The sequence below is a fragment of the Halyomorpha halys genome, unplaced genomic scaffold (assembly GCF_000696795.3).
Source record: "Halyomorpha halys isolate HHAL.00 unplaced genomic scaffold, Hhal_1.1 Scaffold251.1, whole genome shotgun sequence".
In the NCBI taxonomy this organism is placed as follows: Eukaryota; Metazoa; Arthropoda; class Insecta; order Hemiptera; family Pentatomidae; genus Halyomorpha; species Halyomorpha halys.
The window spans coordinates 951,226-972,686 of NW_027106674.1; the positions used below are offsets into that span (position 1 = coordinate 951,226).

Consider the following 21,461-nt stretch of genomic DNA (forward strand, 5'->3'; position numbering starts at 1 on the left):
ATTATTTGCATTTCAGAATTACATTTTCTCCAATGTTCTAATAGACCTATGGAATTGTTTATAGAAATATAAGAATATTTAACACTTAAAGTTATATGCATCTCAATAAATATTTATTTACCATAATATTATCATAAATGTGAATAGATATTATTTTTACCTTATCCTGAAAGCCTTTCGTTTTCTTGCTGTTATTCCATTTACTAAATTATTTCTGACACTTAATAGATTGAAATCTATTGAATCTATTGAAATCATCTTGCTTGTATTTTTTTATTTATTATCTAAAGCAATGAATATTCTATAGAAGATAAATCTAATAAAATTGATGATGACATAATTACTAATATCTTAATTACAGAAAGTAGGAAAAATAGATATATATTAAACAATTAATTGATTTCAATTAGTTTATTATTAAATTTATTAAAACAATTATTAGGTTCCTATATAGAATTAATTCGTAATTATTTGTAAATTTTAAATATTCCTAACTAAAACTGTAACGAAAAAACTATTCAATTATAATTTTTAACTGTTAGTAACAAAAAAAACTGCTAGCATATTTTTCTGTGATTGCAGTTGGTATTAGTTTGACCGTTCTATCATAGATGTCGTTAGAATGTAGGCCTGACTGGCATCATGGGACAGTAATGCCGGAATTTGATTCTTCATTTAGTACCTTTGCATAAATGTATTTTAAGTTATTCCTTGGTGTTTTGGCACAGTTAATGTTAAAACATGAATTGCAATGTATTTAGCTATAACGTAAAACTTCGGTTTTATCATTTGCTTGTCATTAATCCAACGGAGCTAAAGTGGTTCTTTTTATCTATTTCTATTTGATTGTTTTTCCTGATATGTCTTTAGTGACTGATTTTTAACTTACGTGAAAAAAATAAAGAAACAAATGGTATCAGAAAGTATCTACTGCGTTTCAGTATACTGCTTTGATAATTGTTTTCGATACCTTAATGGATATTTGACAATTTTTTTAAGAAACATTAGTGCATTAGGTTATTGTGAAATGATAAATCACCGGAAACTTGTTAATGTGGGGTGCTATATCAAGGATATTTTATAAGAAACTGGATAAATTTGAGACTTCAAATGAAGAAACTATAATGGATAAAGGAGAGGGAAAGAGAGTACAAGAAACTGATACTGAAACCCATGCAACTAGACAAGTAAGTGGAAATTAGTTTAATGGTCATTATAGATTGCAAAAACATTTAAGAGACTTTATCACAGTCATTAGTAGTTATATACTTAACAATAATTATTATTTCAAAGAAAAATTACATTTAATGTTATTAAGTTATCCTTGTTTTTTAATTTTATACCTTTTCTTGAATTTTTAAGTTATAAACAAATGTTTCTTTGTTTTCAATTTTGTTTAGGTTACAGTATTGGGTTTTCGATATGTAATTTGAATTTTGGGTCGTTGCATTAGTAATTAGGAACAGGTCATGTTGATACTATAGTTTGATGTTATAGTTTGTTTACTCTGATTATTTATTTTTTTGAGGTTATCTTTTATATTTTAAATTGATTATCTAATTTATTGATTTGTCTTTTGGATACATGGTTTAAATCATCAGAAATTCAATTTGAATGGTAAAACTGGTTTTGGGTTTTATTTTATCTTTGACTATTTATTTATCTTTTTGTCACTAATTGAAGTAAATTTGCTTGTTTTCTATTGGGCACTCATGTTTTCTTTTTATTAAAACCTGAAACAGCTGCCCTTGATTAATATTGACTAGAGGGGATAACATTTGAAGTGGGGAGATTGACTGGATTTCATTACTTGAGCTAGTTCTATTACTTCCCTTGTGTGTGTCTTATTTAGTTGTCAGAACTCTGTTTTGTGTGTTTTTAAAATAAATATTTTACCACTATCTTTGATAATAGTGTATAATATGATAGTGAAATTTTACTTATATTAACAGTGTAATGGTTTTACGATTGACATCAATCCTACACTCCCCATCTCCTCGGCTTCTCGAGGATAAAGCTTTAGATCCTGTTGAACAACTCTGTCCTGTAAGTTTTAATATCTTTGATTAATGTGGGAGGATAATGCATTGATAGTTGTGAAACATGAATATTTTGTTCTGATTGAAAAGTTTTATTAGTTTTGTTTCTTGAATAAAATATTTCCTTGGTGATTTATGATAGATTTAAATATGCTTATTAAATAGTTGTTGTAAATCTCTCTACTTATTACCACTGTAATTTCTATGGTGATCATAGTTTGTAAGTGTTACTTGTATATATATCCTATTGTGTTTATGATTGTTCTGATTACTTTGTAATGTTGATAACTGAAACCGATTGCTGATAATAAATAACATTATCTATTAGATAAAGCCCTTGAGTTTAACATTGATGTTAAAATTCGCAGTTAAGTTTTGATATTTACTGATTCTCTAATTTAAAGGAACAGTTTTTACAATTTGCCTGTTATGTTCATTAGGATTTTTTTTCTCAGTTCACCATTGAGGAAATAAAAATATCGTTAATGGCAAATCTTTATGGTACTGTCTTTACACCAAAATATCTGACTGACAAAATTTTTAAATTAGTGTTTATTGGACTTTTTTTTAAATTATAGCCAAAGAAAACTACTCAAAAAAACAAAACTTAAATTTATCTACTTAACATTATAGTGAATTGACGACTAAAATGTTCTCTGAAAAAAATTTAAGTATACAAGAAAGAAACTGTTAAGCTGGATTTAATCCATTTTGTTATATTATATCAAAGTAAAGCATTAACCACAGTTTAATTTGTCATTAGACAGATGAAGTTATATTCTTAAATTTTTTAATCTCCACCTTGTTGATGGAAATGATTAAACTAATTGTAATATTTAGCGAAGTTTATATTTTTGTTCACTAGAGGATTTTATTTACTAGAGCAAGTTGAGTTAAGGGTAAACTTTTATTTGCTCCAGGTTTTTATTTAATAGAATAAGATGGGTTTAGGGTAAACATTGTTTGCAATAATGGTTGGTTCAGTATTTCCCATGTACATATTTGATAAATATTGATAAGAAATGCATTCGATTTATGTATTAATTTTTGTAACTCCAAATTCAAATTTTCTTTCCTTCAGTACTAAGTGAGGTTACACTATGGTCACCTTTCCTGTCAACAGTAAGTTTTGTTTCTGCACCCGCCATGGGCAGTTACCCTTTCTTTTATATTTGTATTAAAAAAAATTGTTTGCAGGAATTCAAAATTTTGGTAATTTTTTTTACATGCAAATTTTAATTACTGATTTCTGATAGTGTAATATTTATTTCTATTATTTTTATGTTCCGGATATGATGATGATTTATTTTATGGTGGTGTGTAAATGTAGTTTTATTTAAATTTATTGGTTTAATTAGGTATTATTTTTGTCATCAAGAAAGTGTTTTTATTAACTCTTTTATTTTTGCAAGCATTAAATTAATTTTATGTTTTTATTTTTCCATGATTGATTTTATCAGTCTGGTCACTGACATCCATAATTCTTCAACATCTATCATCTAGTTCTGTTTTCTTAATGTTTTACTTTTTATTTATTTATTGATATATGATGAAAATATTTAATTCCATTTTTCCGTATTGTTCTTGATTTGAGCCTTCACCTCAATTGTCTTGTACACGTCTTGAGGAAGGATTTATAAGATAGATTTAGACTAGAAGTATTGTTATTAACTCTATTTTTTGTATTAATGATCTGTGAAAGATGTATAGAAAAATAGGTAAAAGATGGAAAGCTAATTTAGTTCACCAATTTTATGCTGACATTCTTTTCCATTTACTTGCTTGAAATGCCTTCATCATGAGGTTTCCTGCTGAGTCATGACTAGGAAAATGAATAATGATTATTCTTCGTATTTCATATTTGTTATATTTCAGTGTACAAATAATAGTACATGCTATTTACTCATATTCTTGTAGATTGAATATGCAGTGCTAGGTTTTGTATTCTATTCCATTCACACTTTTGTTTTGCAAAAAGAATACCTACATGTATTACATTTTTTTTAACTTTTGTGATTGGTACATAATATTAAATATTTAAGCAGATATATTTAAAAGGTTGAATTTATAAACTGCTTTAATGATTTATCTGCTCCAGTATTCTATTAATGAATTATTAGTCATGTAGAGGTAAAATTTGTTTATTTAATCATCATTCTTGAAGATACATGAGAAGGATAATTTTAAACAGTTTACTTTATTTAGTAGATAGTATTCTTATTCTAATTCAATTCTAAAGATAATGTTCTTATTCTAATGATTAGTAATGTTTCACTGTTAATAAAATATATAATATATTAACACTTTATCAATAAAAATATCATTAAAACGTTTAGTAAACAACCGGTATTATTTCAAAGACATCTACAAGCTAAATGAACAAGAATTAACCAATAATAAAGAATTTAACCAATGATAAAGAAAAAATAATTAATGATTAAAAATAAATTCCTCACTAAATTTGGTTACGTTTATTGGAATTATAAATATTTGTACAAATTCATTTATATTTTTTTGTGAAAAATTGGATTATTTTTTTCAATACCTTCAAACTATCAAATAAACCAGTGAGATTCCTTACAAACGGGCGAGTTGGGTTTGATAAATGTTGTATTTAATTAGAACTTTCTCTGAACTCAGGATAATTAGGTCATCATACTAATATAACTTTCTCGATGTTATTCTTTAGCGCGGTTCCACGGTGACGGTGATAGTGACAGTGTTTATCCCGCAGACGAACATAGTTGATAGTACAACAGCTAATGTTTGTTAGTTAATTTACTTGATCATGATGGTTGCGACAGCTTTCTCTATCACAATCACCGTCACTCCGGAAATCCCATATACAAGAGACGCCCGGCGATCTGAGAAAAAAATTGAGTTAAAAAAAATATTACATTAAGGTTTTTTCTCTTCCCCTTCTATCAGGATCATAATTGATATATCCTAATTAAATAAATAAATTTAATCGACTTCTGAGAGAAATGTTTTATATGGTCTTTTAGATTACAATTTTATAACATTATTATAATATGTAGGAAAGTCCGGATGTACTCGATGAACGACAATCTCCATCCAAACTACTTTATTAAAACACGATTCATAAGATACATTTTACGTATCAGTTTATTAGTTTTTTATGTTAAACATTTAACTATTCGAGAATTTTCTAGTCTTTTTATGTTTGACTTTTATTATTCACATATTTAATACAGCTTAAGTACTTAGTTATTAGTTAAAGATACACATTACCTATTTTGTTTGGGACCTTATTCGATAGTTTGATTAAACGAAAATCCATGATTCAGCAAAAAAAAAAAAACTCCAGAAACATGCGTCAGTTGTACCAAAACTCCCTTAAAAACTTGGAATTTTTGTGGACTCTGTATTCTCCATTGTCATAATAAAGGAAATGTTTTTTCAAAGTTTAACAAACAGACTATTTTGATTTTGGTGTGGTAGGGGTAGTGTGATCGTCAGTAACCTCCTTTGTAATCTTGTTACTATTGATGGTTCGTAAACTGAAGAAATATTTACGAAATCGACACCTTGCGTAGCTATGAAAATAAGATGTACTATATACCTCAGGGTACTCTCCTCATACTCAATATTCGTGCTCCTATCCTTTATACAGTTTTTACAGCTGATATCCCAATCTATCCTAACACTATCCTCACCATTTATGTCGATGACACTATTGTCAGTGAACAATGATCCTTACATTGCATCCTAAACCCTCCAATCCCACATCACTACACTTGAAGAATGGTGCCAAAACTGGAGGATTAAAATAAATTCCAATAAATCCCATCAAATCACTCTTACCCTTCGTCGTAAACCCATGACCTCTTGCGCCACAGTATCCTTTAATAATACCCCACTTATTCCTGTCGAACAGATCCGTTACTTAAGGCTACATCTGGAATCTTCATACAAGACTGAAAAGACAGAAGTCTGCTCGTCGATTCCGACTATTACAACATTTACTAGACAATCGGCCTTAACTACCAATATATTACAAAAGACTGATCTACATGACCAAGACCTATCAGGACATACCGAGTTGTCCTCAACCTCAAATTTACTTTGGGGCTCCACTAAACCATCAAATTCCTCCCGTATCCAATCGTTACAGTCCAAAATCCTTAATACTCCTTGCTCTGTCACAAATCTTGTCATCCATCAGGATCTAAATGTCCCATATGTTGCCGATTTAGCCAGAACTAGATACCAATCCTTCCATGATAAACTTCCCAATCACCCAAATCCACTTGTTTTTAACCTGCCTTCTCCTTCAGTACCTAATAATCCTCCCAGGCGTCTGAAAAAAAGATAGCCATGAGATCTCCTCTAGAAATGATAATGGAGTTCTATCAGTGGATAGATTCTATCATGTCACTATGTCACTTCCACCAAATTTACTTGTATATATTTTTATACAGTTATAAATAACAAAAAATGTAATTATAGAAAAAAAAGTATTATAATTACTTGTGTACGAAATTAGCTTTCTCACCTTTTCTACTGGAACAGTCGGGACATAATATATTTCAAGGTTTAATAATAAATTTGATTTGTCTTTAGAGAATAAAATTTATGAGAAGAACTTCGTTTGAAATATACGTGCTAAGAAAAACACTTCTGTGTATAGATAGACGAAAGTAACGGTTTGATAACATTAATACTATACCATTTTCAAACCAATCCTCAACTTTCCTCTAAATATTTCCCAAATTGGACGGGCCGGTTACAAATTATGTTAATGCATGCGTAAAGGATCGTTTCCATGGTAACGGTGATAGTGACAGTAATTGCGATTGTTAACGTAGTCACAATTATCGCAGCCACCAACATTGTGTAAACTGACAATTCAACTTGCACGACATATATCTGTCCCGTTGAAATGGGCCTGAAGTGAATGTATGGCAAAGTAGCTTCTGTCCCCGGAGGCCATCCTTGTTATCAGTTCCTTTGTCATTATGGTCTAGTACAATTTCAACATATTTCATAAACTACTTTCACTAGTTGTAGTTCATGCGGTAACTAAGGGAGGATATTCAATGAAAAGGCGATATGTGAGGTTGTATAACCAACATTGTTTTTTGTTTTTTTTCTGTGTGATAATGTAAGGCTTTCGGTGCTAATTTCAAAAAAAGATGAGGGACTGAGGCCGAACCCGAGAAACAACTATGTTAATTATTATATCGCTGTTGTCATAATTTTTTACCATGTTGTAATGGGTATTTATAAAACTAGAGTCTTCAATAGGCACAGTAACATGACAACTATGGTCATAGGACAGGCGAGGGACTGAGACTTCACCATATCAAGTATTATTTTCAAGTAAAAAAGAAAAATAATAAATTTGGTGAATTTTGAGGGAATTGTTAGACTTTAACTTAGTATAAGTTAAAGTCTACAACTTGAAAAAAAAAATCATTTACCTCTTTATTGGCTTTACTGGCTTTGCACCAAAAAGTGACGCCAAAGCAGAGAATCACCTACACACACACACACACACTGTGTTCTTTATATATGTGTATAAAAAATCAGTTTTGTGCGGCTTGAGCTAGGCTCACTAAACATACGACAACACAGACATTTTGCGAGATTTATTTCAGTTATTTGGTGTTAGAGGACCTCAAAACGAGTGTTTCCTGGGAAAATCTGAATTATAAATATTTTAACGGCCGCAATCCTCCCCCTCACAACATATTCCATATTTCTGTAAATTTCAATAAAATTTAAATTTAATTCAGAAGGCAGAGACTGTGATGGTTAAATATAACAAACAAAAATAAAGGTACATTAGGGGAACAATTTTGAAAATTCATCATCTAAGACCCGTCAGTGTTACGATGAGGATGAGACCTAGCATATAGTAAGAACTATTTAATAGTACATTGATATATCGAGTATAATCTAAATCGTTAGGGACATTTTCAAGAAAATCTAAAACATGCGAAAAATCGACATAAAATGGTACTTCCGGCCAGTCGACATTATCGAAAAAGTTGCAGTAACATCCTCGGCATATACCCACCCACCTTAATATGTTCTTTCTGTTTCTTACGACTTTTCGTTTTTAAGCTAGGCTGTTCACATACAAAGACAATTTTACAGGAATTGATTAGCGAAACTTGAAACTTTCACGACCATAATTCTTCTACTATATATTCCATATACAGATAAGTGAAAGTAAAAATAATTAAATAATTTAAATTAGGCCAATTTTGATTCATGTATATTACATATACACATATATGTAAAATCCATAATATGTAATACACATATATATAATATAATGTATAAATGTAATATCCGATACTTACATAATCATGCAATACAAAATTCGTAATAGGGAAATTTAATCTATTCGAAATCCATTTTAGTGTTGAACAGTATTCGGTGGAAAGAAGAAAGCAAGGGCGCGGCTTCTACGGCAATATCCCAAGTCAAGGGATAGCTACATCTCAGCAGGTGAAAGCCCCTTCGTTCTTCAGTAGCTACAGATCAGGCAGCTCACTACGTTGAGTCTAGAATACATCAACAGGAGAGTTGGAAGAACATTTATCTGCAAAAGGAAGTTATTCCTCCAAAATATTACCTGTGATGATGTAATGATGACACCAACTGCAATAATGAATCCGAAAAATGACTAGAGCAAAACCTTTATGTCACCAAAATATAACGTCTTTCGAACTATGTTCAGTTAGTATAGCAAAACTAATTTTTTGTTTACGCCAATAATTTAAAAACAGGATGTCCCGCATATTTAATTCTCAAACTACAGTTAATTATATTTAATTAATTATCGTAACCAATAGAAATGCAAATATTTATAAATAGGAGAGTACCCAGAAAGTTATTTTTTTTTTTTTCTGACGTAGAAAAATAAACATAAACAAATTAAATATATACAATAAAAATGGATGTATATATGCAGGCAAATATTGATCTTGGTTTGCCAGAGTGGCATTATAAGATAAGTTGCCGGGTCCGCTGAAGGCGGTGTCATCAATGATGGCATGAGTCTACCGTAAGCGTACTAGGAATAGGGAGGGGCTATTCTGGCTGGCGTTGATGAAGTGTAGAGTCCTCCAGAAGTCCCTCCCAAGGCGAGAACATCGACCAAGGGAACAGTGCTCTGCCACCTCCCAGGTCTTGGTGGGGGGGGGGGTGATTTCTCGGAACAGTGGATTGGCACAGGCTTTCAGCCCATCAAAGAACTTGATGTACCTACGGCCTATGAATTCTGGCTCGGTTGGGAGTTGGAGCTCTGCACAAATTTATCTGTTCCTGGCCCGCTGGAGTGATGTTCCTCGTATTATTCGCCTTAGGAGGGAGTTCTGGAAACTCTGTAGGTTGGTTAGTGTCGTTTTGTAGAGGTGTCTCATTAGTGGTGCACCATGGAGCAGCGTTGGACGAATAATGGCCTTATATATTTGTAGCTTCAGGCGCAGTGAAAGCTTGAGTCTCCCCTTGGCATGACTGGAGAGGGTGAGGTGCCGGTCAAGAGTTATGCCGAGGTAGAGGATGTTGTTGGAGATATTCCGACCCTCGCCATCCACGACGAACCGCTGGGGTAGTCTGCTCTTCTTGCCTTCTTGACTTCTCTTCTTCTCTTGCCTCATACACGACCACCTCATGGATCACTGCAGGGAGGCTGCTGTGATACCACCCGAGCAAACCGGCTTCCAAAAAGGTGTCTCGTGTGATCATCATTTGGTGAAGTTGCAGGCTCACACCATCGAGCGAATGAAGAACAACTACGCAACTGCCTTCATCTCGCTGGACTGTAGCCATGGCTTTGAGAGCGTATCCCACCCGCTGCTACTTCGCCGGCTGGAGGAGTTCAGGTTTCCGGTCGCCCTGTGCCGATTGGCCGAGAACTACCTCAGCGATAGATAATTCATGGTCAGGGTTGGTGGAGATTTGTCGCCCCCAGCCCCCACCACCTGCGGAGTGCCTCAAGGGTCTGTGCTTGGACCTATATTATTCGTAGTCTTCACAGCGCCAGTGGTCGCCATCAAACATCGGCATGCAATGGTAGCAGCCTATGCAGACGATATGGGAGTCTACGCCTCCAGCATGAGAGCTGAACTGGCCCTTCACCACGCACAAGCCGCCTCTGCCACCATCGTAGCTGCTCTCAAGAAGGATGGCATCAGAGTTAACCCAGCCAAGACGGATGCCATCGTCATGTCCTTTCAGAAGGGCAGAAAGTTATTATGGTATGGTATTCATTATATTTATATGTTTGAACAGGTATATAATTTTAAGTATTTAGGTTCTAGGGGAATTAGAAAAAAAGAAATTGATGAGGATTTGAGGAAGTTGAAGGCGAGAAATGCTTGTTATTTTTCAATGTCGAAACTGGTTTGATCGCACTTTCTATCCAAAAACCTAAAAATAGAAAATATAATTTACAAAACTATTATCCTGTAAACTATTATCGACGGGTAAACGTCCGAGGGTTAGACCGAAACCTCGATGGGAGGATTGCGTTAAAACTGATTTAGTAGAATTGGGTTTGGAGGGGCATCACTGGAAGGATGTATGTAGAGAGGGATTGGTGGTATCGGCATCGAACCTTCGGATTCGTTAAGCCTTCATTATTATTATTATTTATTTATTATATTTACATTTTAGTATGGCCGTAATCATTATGCGCGCCACCTGTACCTCTTCGCTCAACATCCCTATCGGTATCTTTTTTAAACTTTTATTAAAATAATAAAATCTGGCATACTAATGGACAATAAGCATTGAGTGTCTATTGGCAATCCTCAATAATCATGGAACTTTTATTTTGCTATCTGCAATCCTTCTTGAAATATTAATTTTCAAATTTTTGTTTAAATAAATACTTTTCTGTATTATCAAGAACCTTAGTAGCGTTCTTGGCATAGCTTAAGTAAAAAGTTCATAACCCTATTTTTATGACTGCACAATGATTTTTTTTACTGAATGAAATGTTAAACATACAAAATAATACTGAAATGTATTTAGGAACATACATTAAATGATGTTGTCATTATCAGCTAAAACTTGGATCTTATCAATATTTTTAAGAATAAACATGATTTTTCAAAAAGTATTATATGCCATATAAAATTCTCAATGTTACCCTAATTCATGGACCTCAAGAATTATCAACAAAAATTTTTTGGTCGATCTTTGACATTTAGAACATTGCATTCAGTTGCTGTTATATGGAAAAAAAACAAACAATTTTAAGTTAATATTTCAAAAGTGAAATAAGGACCGTCGCTCGCTCCCTGGGGGTCGTAGTGGGGCGGGTCCGACCGGAAAGGATTGCCTTTTTTGTGTTATGATCTCGTCTTGTGAGATTGTGACATGTCTTACATCGATCAACCTACTCGCAACCTCGGAGGACGGGATTGAAGGTTTTTTCGCCGTTGATTTGAAACGACTAAATCTTCCTTCTAAGGAAGGACAAACCTAAGTCATAGGACATTATGAAACATTATGAAAAAAAAGTCATAGGACATCTTTGTCTTAGCCATATATATATCTCAGTATTGTTTGTTTTGTTTTTATTACAAAAGTTTTAAAGTGTAATATAAAACACTATGAAACATTTTACTAACTTACGTACTACCCAAAAATTAATTGAAAATGAATGGATACTTTGACAGTTAGATACTTAAAGAATCCTACGTTGAAGCTATATATAGTTCGGAAAGAAGTATAAGATTTTATACAAAATTTCATGATAGCAGATGTTTACCATCAGCAGAATTTACATACATTTTTCTACAGTATTATGGTACTTTGCAAATTGCAAAAATGCAGATTCTCTATGTACTAGATCTTATGACTTTCGGAACCAAAATATTTTGGGAATGTATTTATTGTTTTTAGAGATGGGAGTAGAGAGTGCCATTCTCCTTATTAATTTGAAAGCGGAAATTAGAGATTCGAGAACCTATTTGAAACTGTGAAATTTGTTGTAAAACATTCTTAAAAGAGTTTATTATACTTAAAATTGCTCATAAACGCTAATTACATGGTAATTTTCCAGTAATGTTTTGGAAGAGCAAAAATTCCAGAATTCTATTGTAAGTTGGGTAATTTATTCAACATTATTGGTAAATTTTAGATTTTAGCTCTTCCCCCCGAAATCAGTTGCAATATCAACGCTCCTGATTGTTTACACGATTGTCAGGATTCTAAGTGTTTATGTTGTCATCTTGGTAGTTGCGAAAGTCTTAGTCATCATGCCTATTGGCTTTCATGTGAGTTAGTTTATATGTCACTCTTCTATTTCAAAGTAGCTCTTTAAAAGATGGCGATTTTCTTGAGGATAATCCTACAATTAAGAGTAGATTCATTACCCTGGTGGCCAGATTATCATGGTGGCCAGCGAGCATAACATTCACCGCTAGTGGTTATAGATATAATTACGGTTCAGGTCAGTGGATAATACATACCGCTTCACCATTAAGGCGGCCGGCCACTCACGATCGCTCAGCTCCATACCAATTCACTGTGATAAAACGGTATTTTTGTCAATAAAAAAGTGTAACTTTGATTATTTTGTCTTGCATTTGTTTATATTTGATGCAGAGTTGAAATAATACTGAAGAAACATTCTTTTCATTTAACAAATATAATATTTGATTAACAAACCCTCAATTAACTCCTCATCTACTAATTCCTTCCCCTAGAAAAAAAAAACCCTCCACGTGAATTATTATTGATTCTTTTGATTCTTCATGACCGGTCCCACTTTTAATCCAATAGAAGTTAATAATTTTAAAACCAAATCATTGAAATAAGTGATTACAATCTCTTGAAATCTCCAACGATCACACATCACATTAGAGATAAAAATATATAAAATAGTTGTAGTTTACAGATAAGGTCCTGAAAAAGGATTAGAAAACCAAACAAAAGAACCTGGTCTAATGATAGTTTAATCATGGTTCAAACATGGTGTAAGCTATTTTAACCATTAAATTAATCTCAGTCAGCGCAAAGTGGGTATATTACTCATTAATACTCTATTGAGTTGAATATACCCGCTTTAATTTTAATTTCCTTAAACATCAGAATAATCTGTAATGTACTGTACGAGATCCAAAATCTAACAACTAGAACAGTAGTTTTGAGATTTTCCGTAACCTTGTATAGTTCAATATGTTGTTTATGGTAAACATTAGGATTACAATTTTATCATGATTTATAGCATGGTGCTTAAGTGAATTGTGACTTAATAAACTATTTTTAACGTTACATTTGATTCATTAGTTAAAGAAATAGTATTTTCACTTAAACTGTGATGCCTCATAAATTCAATATAACTACTTAAATAAAAAAATCAATGCATCATTCTAGAAACCTCTCACCACAAACATCGTTTTGTAGGATACAGTCCACTATACAGGCTTCTATGGTTTTAAGAATTTTTGCGAAATGGCTTTCAAGATGATATAAATATTTTTTTTTATATACGAGGTGTCACATCTTTGCACACACAAAGCGACGACAATTTATTTTTACCTTTTTTGCAGAGGGAATATATTGTTCCTTGATGTTTTTTCCACTCGTCTTAAATTAATGGAATCTCTCTAAAGATATCATCATTAATTTGTAGACGAAATATCAGGAAGAAAAAATTGCTCCCATAAATTTTGCCTGAATAATTGTTATGATTACCCAGGGACATTAAAGACATGCTTTTATATTATACATTGATGTTCATTTTGGGACGTTGCAATATCCTTAAAAACTAAGAGAGGGCATTGACAGAGTTTTACTCAACATATTTTGAAAATCAAAGATAATTTTATTAAAAAGAGTTTTTTTAAAGAGAGAAACAAATTGGTTAGAAATAGTCGCTTTGTAACTGTGTCGTTCACTGCTTATACAGCCTACTGTCGTATCGATAGCCTAGTATCGTATCGATTTTACTATCGCGTATAGACTTATTATCGAATAATTTTTGGCCAACTCTGATTTAAATCAACTAGTTATTACTTGAATAAATAACAAATAATATAAATTTTTTCCAGAATCATTCTATAAAAAATAAATAAAATAAACCTCTACCAAGTAGGACAGTCTAAGTTTCCTCACCATTTCTTCTTCTCTACACCCATATTTTATAGTCAAACAAAAGCATTATTTTGTTTTGCACAAATAAAATCTATAGGAAGGTCCAATTCTTAACACAGTGAATAAAATAGCAATATGTTTTCAAATAACAGGATTTAATTTTTCCACAAATAAGACATGCTGTGTTCATTTTGCGCCATGAAACTCCTGGTATCCTACTACAATTAGTAGTAAGTAGCATCCGACTTCACACCATGCATGTTAGGTTTTTGTGTCATAATTTCACTAAGTCATTAGGACCATGATCAGAATGATAGCACTTAATAAATTATAAAAGAATATCAGAGTGGAAAATACTGCTCGGCATCTATAAAATAGTAAAATAGATAACTATGGCTTTCCATTGGAGCTTTTTAAACAAGTTCAATTAACGGTATATTTATTGAAGCTAGTGTTATCACCGTTAAATCGGGCTTGTTTCAAATATGTGACCAAAGTTTATATCCAAGCAGAATAACCTGATATAAAGAAAATCACTACCATGGTCAATGTTATCGCCTCCTATCAATTGTAAACTGCTGAAAGACTCATAGGCTTAAAGATGTTCTCAACAAGGGATAATACAAAAATGTCTTTCGATTATCAGTAACAACCAGCAATAAGTTTATAAACTCAGGTGGTACAAAAATGACCTCAACATCATCCGTTTTTAACGAAGATCGCCGTTTATTAGTGCTATCACAGCTAAACTGATGGCGGTTTCAAATGTAGTCCAACCAGCTAAGCCGTCTACAGTAGTTTGCTCGGTCTATCTGAGTGCCCTCTAAGCCCTTTTCCAAATTTTCTTAGATAACCGTCTACTTTAAGAAATTCATCAATAATAATCATAAAGCCAATTGTGAGTTGCTGGACTTCGTCAGTTTTTGTAATTACAAGGGAAATTATAACAAACAACAGTTTTTTTCCTTAGATGCTAACTACAACTAACAGGAATGGCTTAGTTTCTTAATTGAATTATTACAATATTAGATATTTCACGCCGTTTTATAGTTTCAGGCGCTTTTTTAATGTTACTTGATTAAAGTATCTCAAAGTCTTCTCTTCTTGTTTTAAGCGAATGTTTCAAAAGTGATAAAAACCATCATTATATGTACCTGTATGTCTAATAGTTTCCGAGATACAGGTGTTCAGAAAACAATTTTTTTTGTTTTCCAGATATCTTGGAATCGTTTTCCAAATATCTTAGTTAATAATATATTTGGAAAACGATTCTATCTAAGATAGCTAAATTTAATTTAGCAAATATCTTAGAAACTTCTACGCCTGCGAAAATTACTATTAATTGGATCTCAGAAACTATTGAGCGTACATTCGTTACTCGAAGTGTAATTAGTTAAATATATATTATAAGGCAGTTTATAATGTTTAGCTTCCTTCAAAATATTTGCCAATTTAATTTAATAAATGTTTACTTCTCGTTATTTGAAAAACAATGTTAGGTTTTGAAAAATCATATCATAAGCCCCATTATGAAAGCTGGAAATGGCTTATTTGAGTTAGAAAATAATATTTTACCTTTGCCAGGGTCCAACTTCTAGGTTGGGCGGAGAGAGGATGTAAACACCTCAAATTGGTGGAATCTTTCAATTTCGTCATTTTTCCTTTGAGGCTTATGAAAGCAATATTTTTAAATTGTTTATAAAATTTTCAGATATTATGCAAGTTGGCACGTTATCAATTTTTTCAGATTCTGTCCCTACTTTCGCCTACGTACGCTTAAATATTTTCCTCGGTAAAACTATATTTCGTAAACTGGCTCGTCCAATTTGGCCCAAATTTAGAGGAAAATTGAGGAGTTCTGTAAACCGGGTTTAGCATCCATTTCTCCAGATTCAGTCAATTACTTTCACTTACGCATGCGTACACTGACGTTCATTGGCACACTTATTTCAAAAACGGCTCGACCTATTTGGCTGAAATTCGGTAGAAAGTTTGATATTGGTGTCTAGTAAAAATTTTTCAAATCCCATTCACTACATTCGCTTATGCAAGCGGTTACGTATTTTCCTTGATCCACCTGTTTCAAAAACGGATCTTCCGATTTACGCGAGGTAGAAAAGTTTGGGATTGGTGATAACTATAGCGAATAAAATTTTTAACAAATTCCATCCTTTACTTTCCCTCATCATGGGGAAAGCTAATTTCCTGGATATAACTTGTTTCAACAGCAACTCACCCTGTAGATTTTATTCTTAAACGGCTAATCATTTTCCTTGAAATATAGATAATTACGCTCAAAATAGAAATATGCTGGAAAAGGATAACATCTATAAAAAGAATCTTGAACAAATATATTTATAAAATAACAGTATGAAAATAAAAAGAACATAATTAGGAGGCTATACTGACCCATGTAGTTGGCAAATTGGTTTTTGTTTTTGTTAGATATACTTACGAAAGGTATCTGTTGCATCTTTAGATAATACTTATCGGTTTTTAAATTTCATAATAATTCAGTAGTATATGGGGTTAAAGCTGCCTGCATAAGTAGGAGTCTTGCTAAAGCTGTCGTAATACCACGCCTTGGAGTCCCACGCAAAATTGACTAGACCTACGCTGAACCATATTTTTCACCCACTCCGTCCTGTTCTGTAGCAGCTTGTGTCTTTGTGATTTTCTTTTCATTACGATTGGAATGTTAAAAATATTTGTATTTTTAGATCATTTGTTATCAATTATTTTTAGATCATCTATCATAAAATTTATTTATATATATTTATGTAGAAGAAGAAGCGTGTTAAATCCGATAAAACTGACTTCTCTGGAATTCTAGAGAAGAAAACTATGAAATATAGTTTTTGTTTTAAATAATTTTTAAGCTCTACATTATTTTATTTTTTAGCATTGCTTTATTTTTTACACGTTTACTCAAACAATTAGTGATGACCAGTGAATTAGATAACCTAACTATTGGAGTAAAGGCATATAGATAACATGAGGGAGAGTGAGATCTAGCAGCAATTCTACCTGCTTTGAAGTTTTCAAGGATATCCCTCATAAAGCTTCTTTTCTGCCCTTACTATTGCATTTGGGCATGCGTTTTCATTTTCACTTATATGATATGAAATATATACATTAAGGGGAAGTGTTGGTATCGTGATAAATTTCGAATCCTTGTTAATTACCAGTGTCTCGCAAAATAGTCTGTGTGTAGTATATACGTAAACTGCTTAGCTTACGAATGGAAAGTTGTGCGAAACTGAAATTATGAATTTGAAACAGGTACATATTTGGAATGTGACTGAAGCTTCTACACTAAAATCGACCGAATGCGCCACTTTATATAATCGATTTAACACTTGTTTACGATTTCATCCAAAATGGCTCTAACGATTTTGATATAACTTTTTATATCAATGTAAAATCAACTGGTCATTATTATTAGCTAAGCCTAATCCCCATTGATTTAGCTGGCCGGATTTAAATGCTTAATTAAATATTAAAAATCTCTTATTGTTTGTGGTAATAAATAATGGGATAAATATGAGCTATGAAAGAATTTTCGGTTGTTATGATAATCATAACATTTTGACTCTTCTTATAACAACCATGGAAACACAAAAAATAATAATAGTTCTTTAATCAACTAATAAATGCAAGTATAGTAAGTAAACATTGTGCGATCGTGAATAGTTATGGTAATGAGTCGCCAAATGAAGTAATCGAGCAATGATCTCAATTCAAAAATTATGGTGGTAAGTGACAGTTGTGCCGTGCATTGCACCAATTTAAAAAAAAAAAAAGTTTTTCAGAACATCCTTATAAACCATTCTGCTTATGATAAAAGTGAACTTGACATTTTTATTCTTCGATTTTAAATGAATCAATTAATTCTATTAACTTTCTGTATTTCCAAATTTTACTACGTTTTTATATAAAAATATAAATTACATCAGACTACAAATTTTTTTTATTAAAATGAAAACAATAACCCAATACAAAAAAAATTACCTTAACCTTACTTAATTAAAAAATCAATTAAATTCATATTTTGGATTTTTTATATTTAAAAATATTTAGCTTTGTTGCTTTTTGATTCGAGGATATTATTCCAACGTAAAGAAGAACATACTATTTTTACACAGAAAATAGTTTTTATAAAAAAAAAAATTAACCTAGTTTAGAATAATTTAAATCACAAATTATTAAATTTAAATAAAAAACATTAATACTTGTTTTGTGTATGCTGTTTTTATTCTTCCCCTGTCGAGTTGAACTTGTTCTTCATTTTGCTTAACAGATTTTCACTTAAGCTCAAAACCAATTAACTGTATTTCACCGTTTATCGCGATTATGGTCATTATTTTTTTTTCAATAAACAATTTCACTTATACCTGCGAAATTACTTGAGTACAAATTTAAAACCATTGAATAATTTTTTTAAAGTGGCCTCCACCATTTATAGTGGATATTGCCCTACTTTGTTAAAGAACGGGTGAGGAACCGAAACTATTTCCGTTGACTTAAGCACGGCCAACAAAGCCTAAAGCAGCTAGCTACATGATTATGGTTTTAAGTCTTTTACAATTTATGTTGAAAAATAAGGATTCGATATTTTATTAGTTTTTATTAACTTAAGTTATTTGGCTGATGTAAAATATCAGGTTTTATAAGCTTTGGTTGCCGATGTAAAATTTCAAAAAATGCCTTTGTTTCACTGACCTTTAGAAGTATATATTTCAAATCGATAACATACCGTAAAGTACGGCGACTATGATTCAGTTTTTTATTCCTTAACTTAATATATATTTGCAGTATTGCAATTAAGATTTTTTCCTTTAATTTTGATAACTTTTATCACTAAAAAAAAAAAATAAAAAAAAAAAAAAGGTTCTTCAAATATTAAGCGAGATTTACCAATTTGATTTGTACCAATTTCACCCCGCAAATGCGGGTTACTGGACACCTTTTTTATCATGGATTCCAAGAATATGTTATTTTACCACTGTCACCCGTTCTTTTTACTCTTTAGAGGTTCTAGAAGGTTTCTGGACGTAGAAAAAAAATATGGATTTTTAAAAATAATTTAGCCTAATTCAAGAAAATTTTGCTAATTGGATTTTTCGGTTTAAAAACACTTTTTGAATACCTTTCACAGAATGAATTGTCTGAACCAAAGAAAACAATATTAGGGTACATTAAACAAATTTTCTTGGTTCAAAATATTTATTTTATAATGTGAAACGAGAAACAATGTTGGTCTTTCTGCAAGAACAATAAAAAATGTGGGGACTACCACAGGAACATCTCGCTAATGTCAACATTCCCTGGAACAAATTCACTCGCTTTTTTCTAGGCTTTACTTGAACAGTTTCTTCTCTTAAATGTGGAAGTGTCTTTTGTTCGGTATAATGTCTATATGAATGTCCTCCTAATTTCTTCTTATAGACTGGAGGTATTTCTTTACACGACTGTCCGGTAAAAGAGTGAAAACGTTGACAATTTTAGTACGCAAGTTTGTACCATAATCACCGCTAGGGTAAAAATGGTACACACTGGTGTACTAAAGTCTTTTTTGTAAGACCTCTCTCTTCCCCCATAAAGCACATTTTTTGGTATTCGATTAATGTAAAATCATTGAATAACATTTTCTGCAATCTATAATCGTGATCCGCTTCAGAATAATATTATTATTATTAACCAACCAGTACTCGGCAACAGAAGTTTAGAAGAATAGGTTGAATGTATTATTGTGAGGTTAAGAAATAAAATCCCACACTATAGGGGAAAAGAAATGATGCGAATCCGAGGATTGTTACTGCTACGGCGAACTCTTGAAAGCCTTCTCTGGGCTCTTTTTCAAGCCCAGTAAGAACGACGTTGTACAATAATCACCCTGCTTTACGGTAATTAACTTTATGATCCAAAATCTTAAAAATGATCTAATTAAACTTAATAATCTATATAATGCATTAAAAAATGGAAATTAACCTGTATAACAAAGAAGTTCTTTATTAATTGCTAATAATCCATTACTTAAAATTATAGCACAAGTTAAAATCCGTTTGCAAAGGCATCAAACATAAATATGATGCACTTGTTTGTAAAAAAAAAGATAATCAAAAATAGAGTGATAACATTTTGTGCCTTAGCTCTAAAGTTTTATTCAACTTTTTTTCATCAATCATAATCGTTCAATTATACTTGACTCGTGATAACTTTCCTTAAAATAATCACCAAAATTAACGTTGATATTTTATGCATCTTCGTATTAATGTTTCATCAATGTATTGAAATCAACTAGTTCATCCATTACCACTTTTTTTTCCCTTTAGTTACCTATGCATGGAATATACAGTTAGGGATAGTATTGCGATCGTGCAAAATGTCAAATTCGAGTTTTCGATGGAAATATCCGTTTTGTCCAAATACGTTTTGCCTGAGTCCAAATAACCAAATTTCACAAAATGAAACTATACAAAAAATAATATGAAATGAAATTACATATTTAAGTGAGTATATGACGAGGATGTGCATATATAGGTAAACATTTTTGAAAAATTCAATTTCCCGGAATTGACACTGTAGAATTGATTTTTCACATTTTTTCGATTTTCTCGAAAATGGTTCCAACACTTTCTTATTCCTCTGTGAAAAATATTGCCTTTAAATAATTTTATTTCTTACATGGGGAGAAGGCCACGGATGTGGGATAACCCATTTCAATGAAACTTTATTGAAGATATTGTGTAGAAAAATACCATTGGGCACTAAAAGCCGAAAAAAAAATATTGTATGTAATTTAGACTTTGTTTATATTATCGTTTTCTGTCCTTGCTCTCTATGAATTTAAATATTATTGTATATCTATTGCTTTGTTTTCGCGTATAGAACAAAGGAAAAACATTGGCAACTTAAAAATTACTAGACGTTTTAAATTAAGTAGTATTTGAATATTAGTAGTATATTTTTTATGATTAAAGCAAGTGAGATTCGTTTTAGCGTCCTTTGTAAATCTTAAATGCTTGCTCCAACATTCTTAACTCAGTAGATGATCACAACTATCCAAATCCAGCGTTATAAACCGTTGTGGTTGTGAATTTCTGCTCTGCCAATCTAATACAATACATTTTTTTTTGTTGTTTCAAATATAATAAAACATCTCAAACGTTTTAATTTATTTATATCTCTGATTCTAATTTGTTTACATAGCCCCGGTTTGCCCCATTTTGTTAAATTCTTATGGCCCTAACCTTCTCTTAATTTAGTGCTAATTGTATGTACTGTAGTCGTATTGAAGTTATTGCAATTTTGGTGATTTTTGAGAAAACTCTAATT

The 21,461-nt window shown here is 31.7% G+C and overlaps 1 protein-coding gene across 7 annotated transcripts in view; it reads left to right on the forward strand.

Moving 5' to 3' along the window:
• Window positions 1-634: 634 nt before the first annotated feature.
• Patronin (calmodulin-regulated spectrin-associated protein patronin) overlaps window positions 635-21,461 on the forward strand; it is a 111,687-nt gene continuing 90,860 nt past the window's right edge. For 6 of the 7 annotated variants that reach the window (XM_014419752.3, XM_014419756.3, XM_014419754.3 and 3 more), the window contains exon 1: window positions 635-1,187. In XM_014419752.3, the coding sequence (XP_014275238.1) occupies window positions 1,053-1,187 (135 nt within the window). In that variant the 5' untranslated portion in view covers window positions 635-1,052. Of the gene's footprint in view, window positions 1,188-1,818; window positions 2,047-21,461 lie in introns of those variants that run through there. The other variant, XM_014419753.3, reaches the window with a different exon arrangement.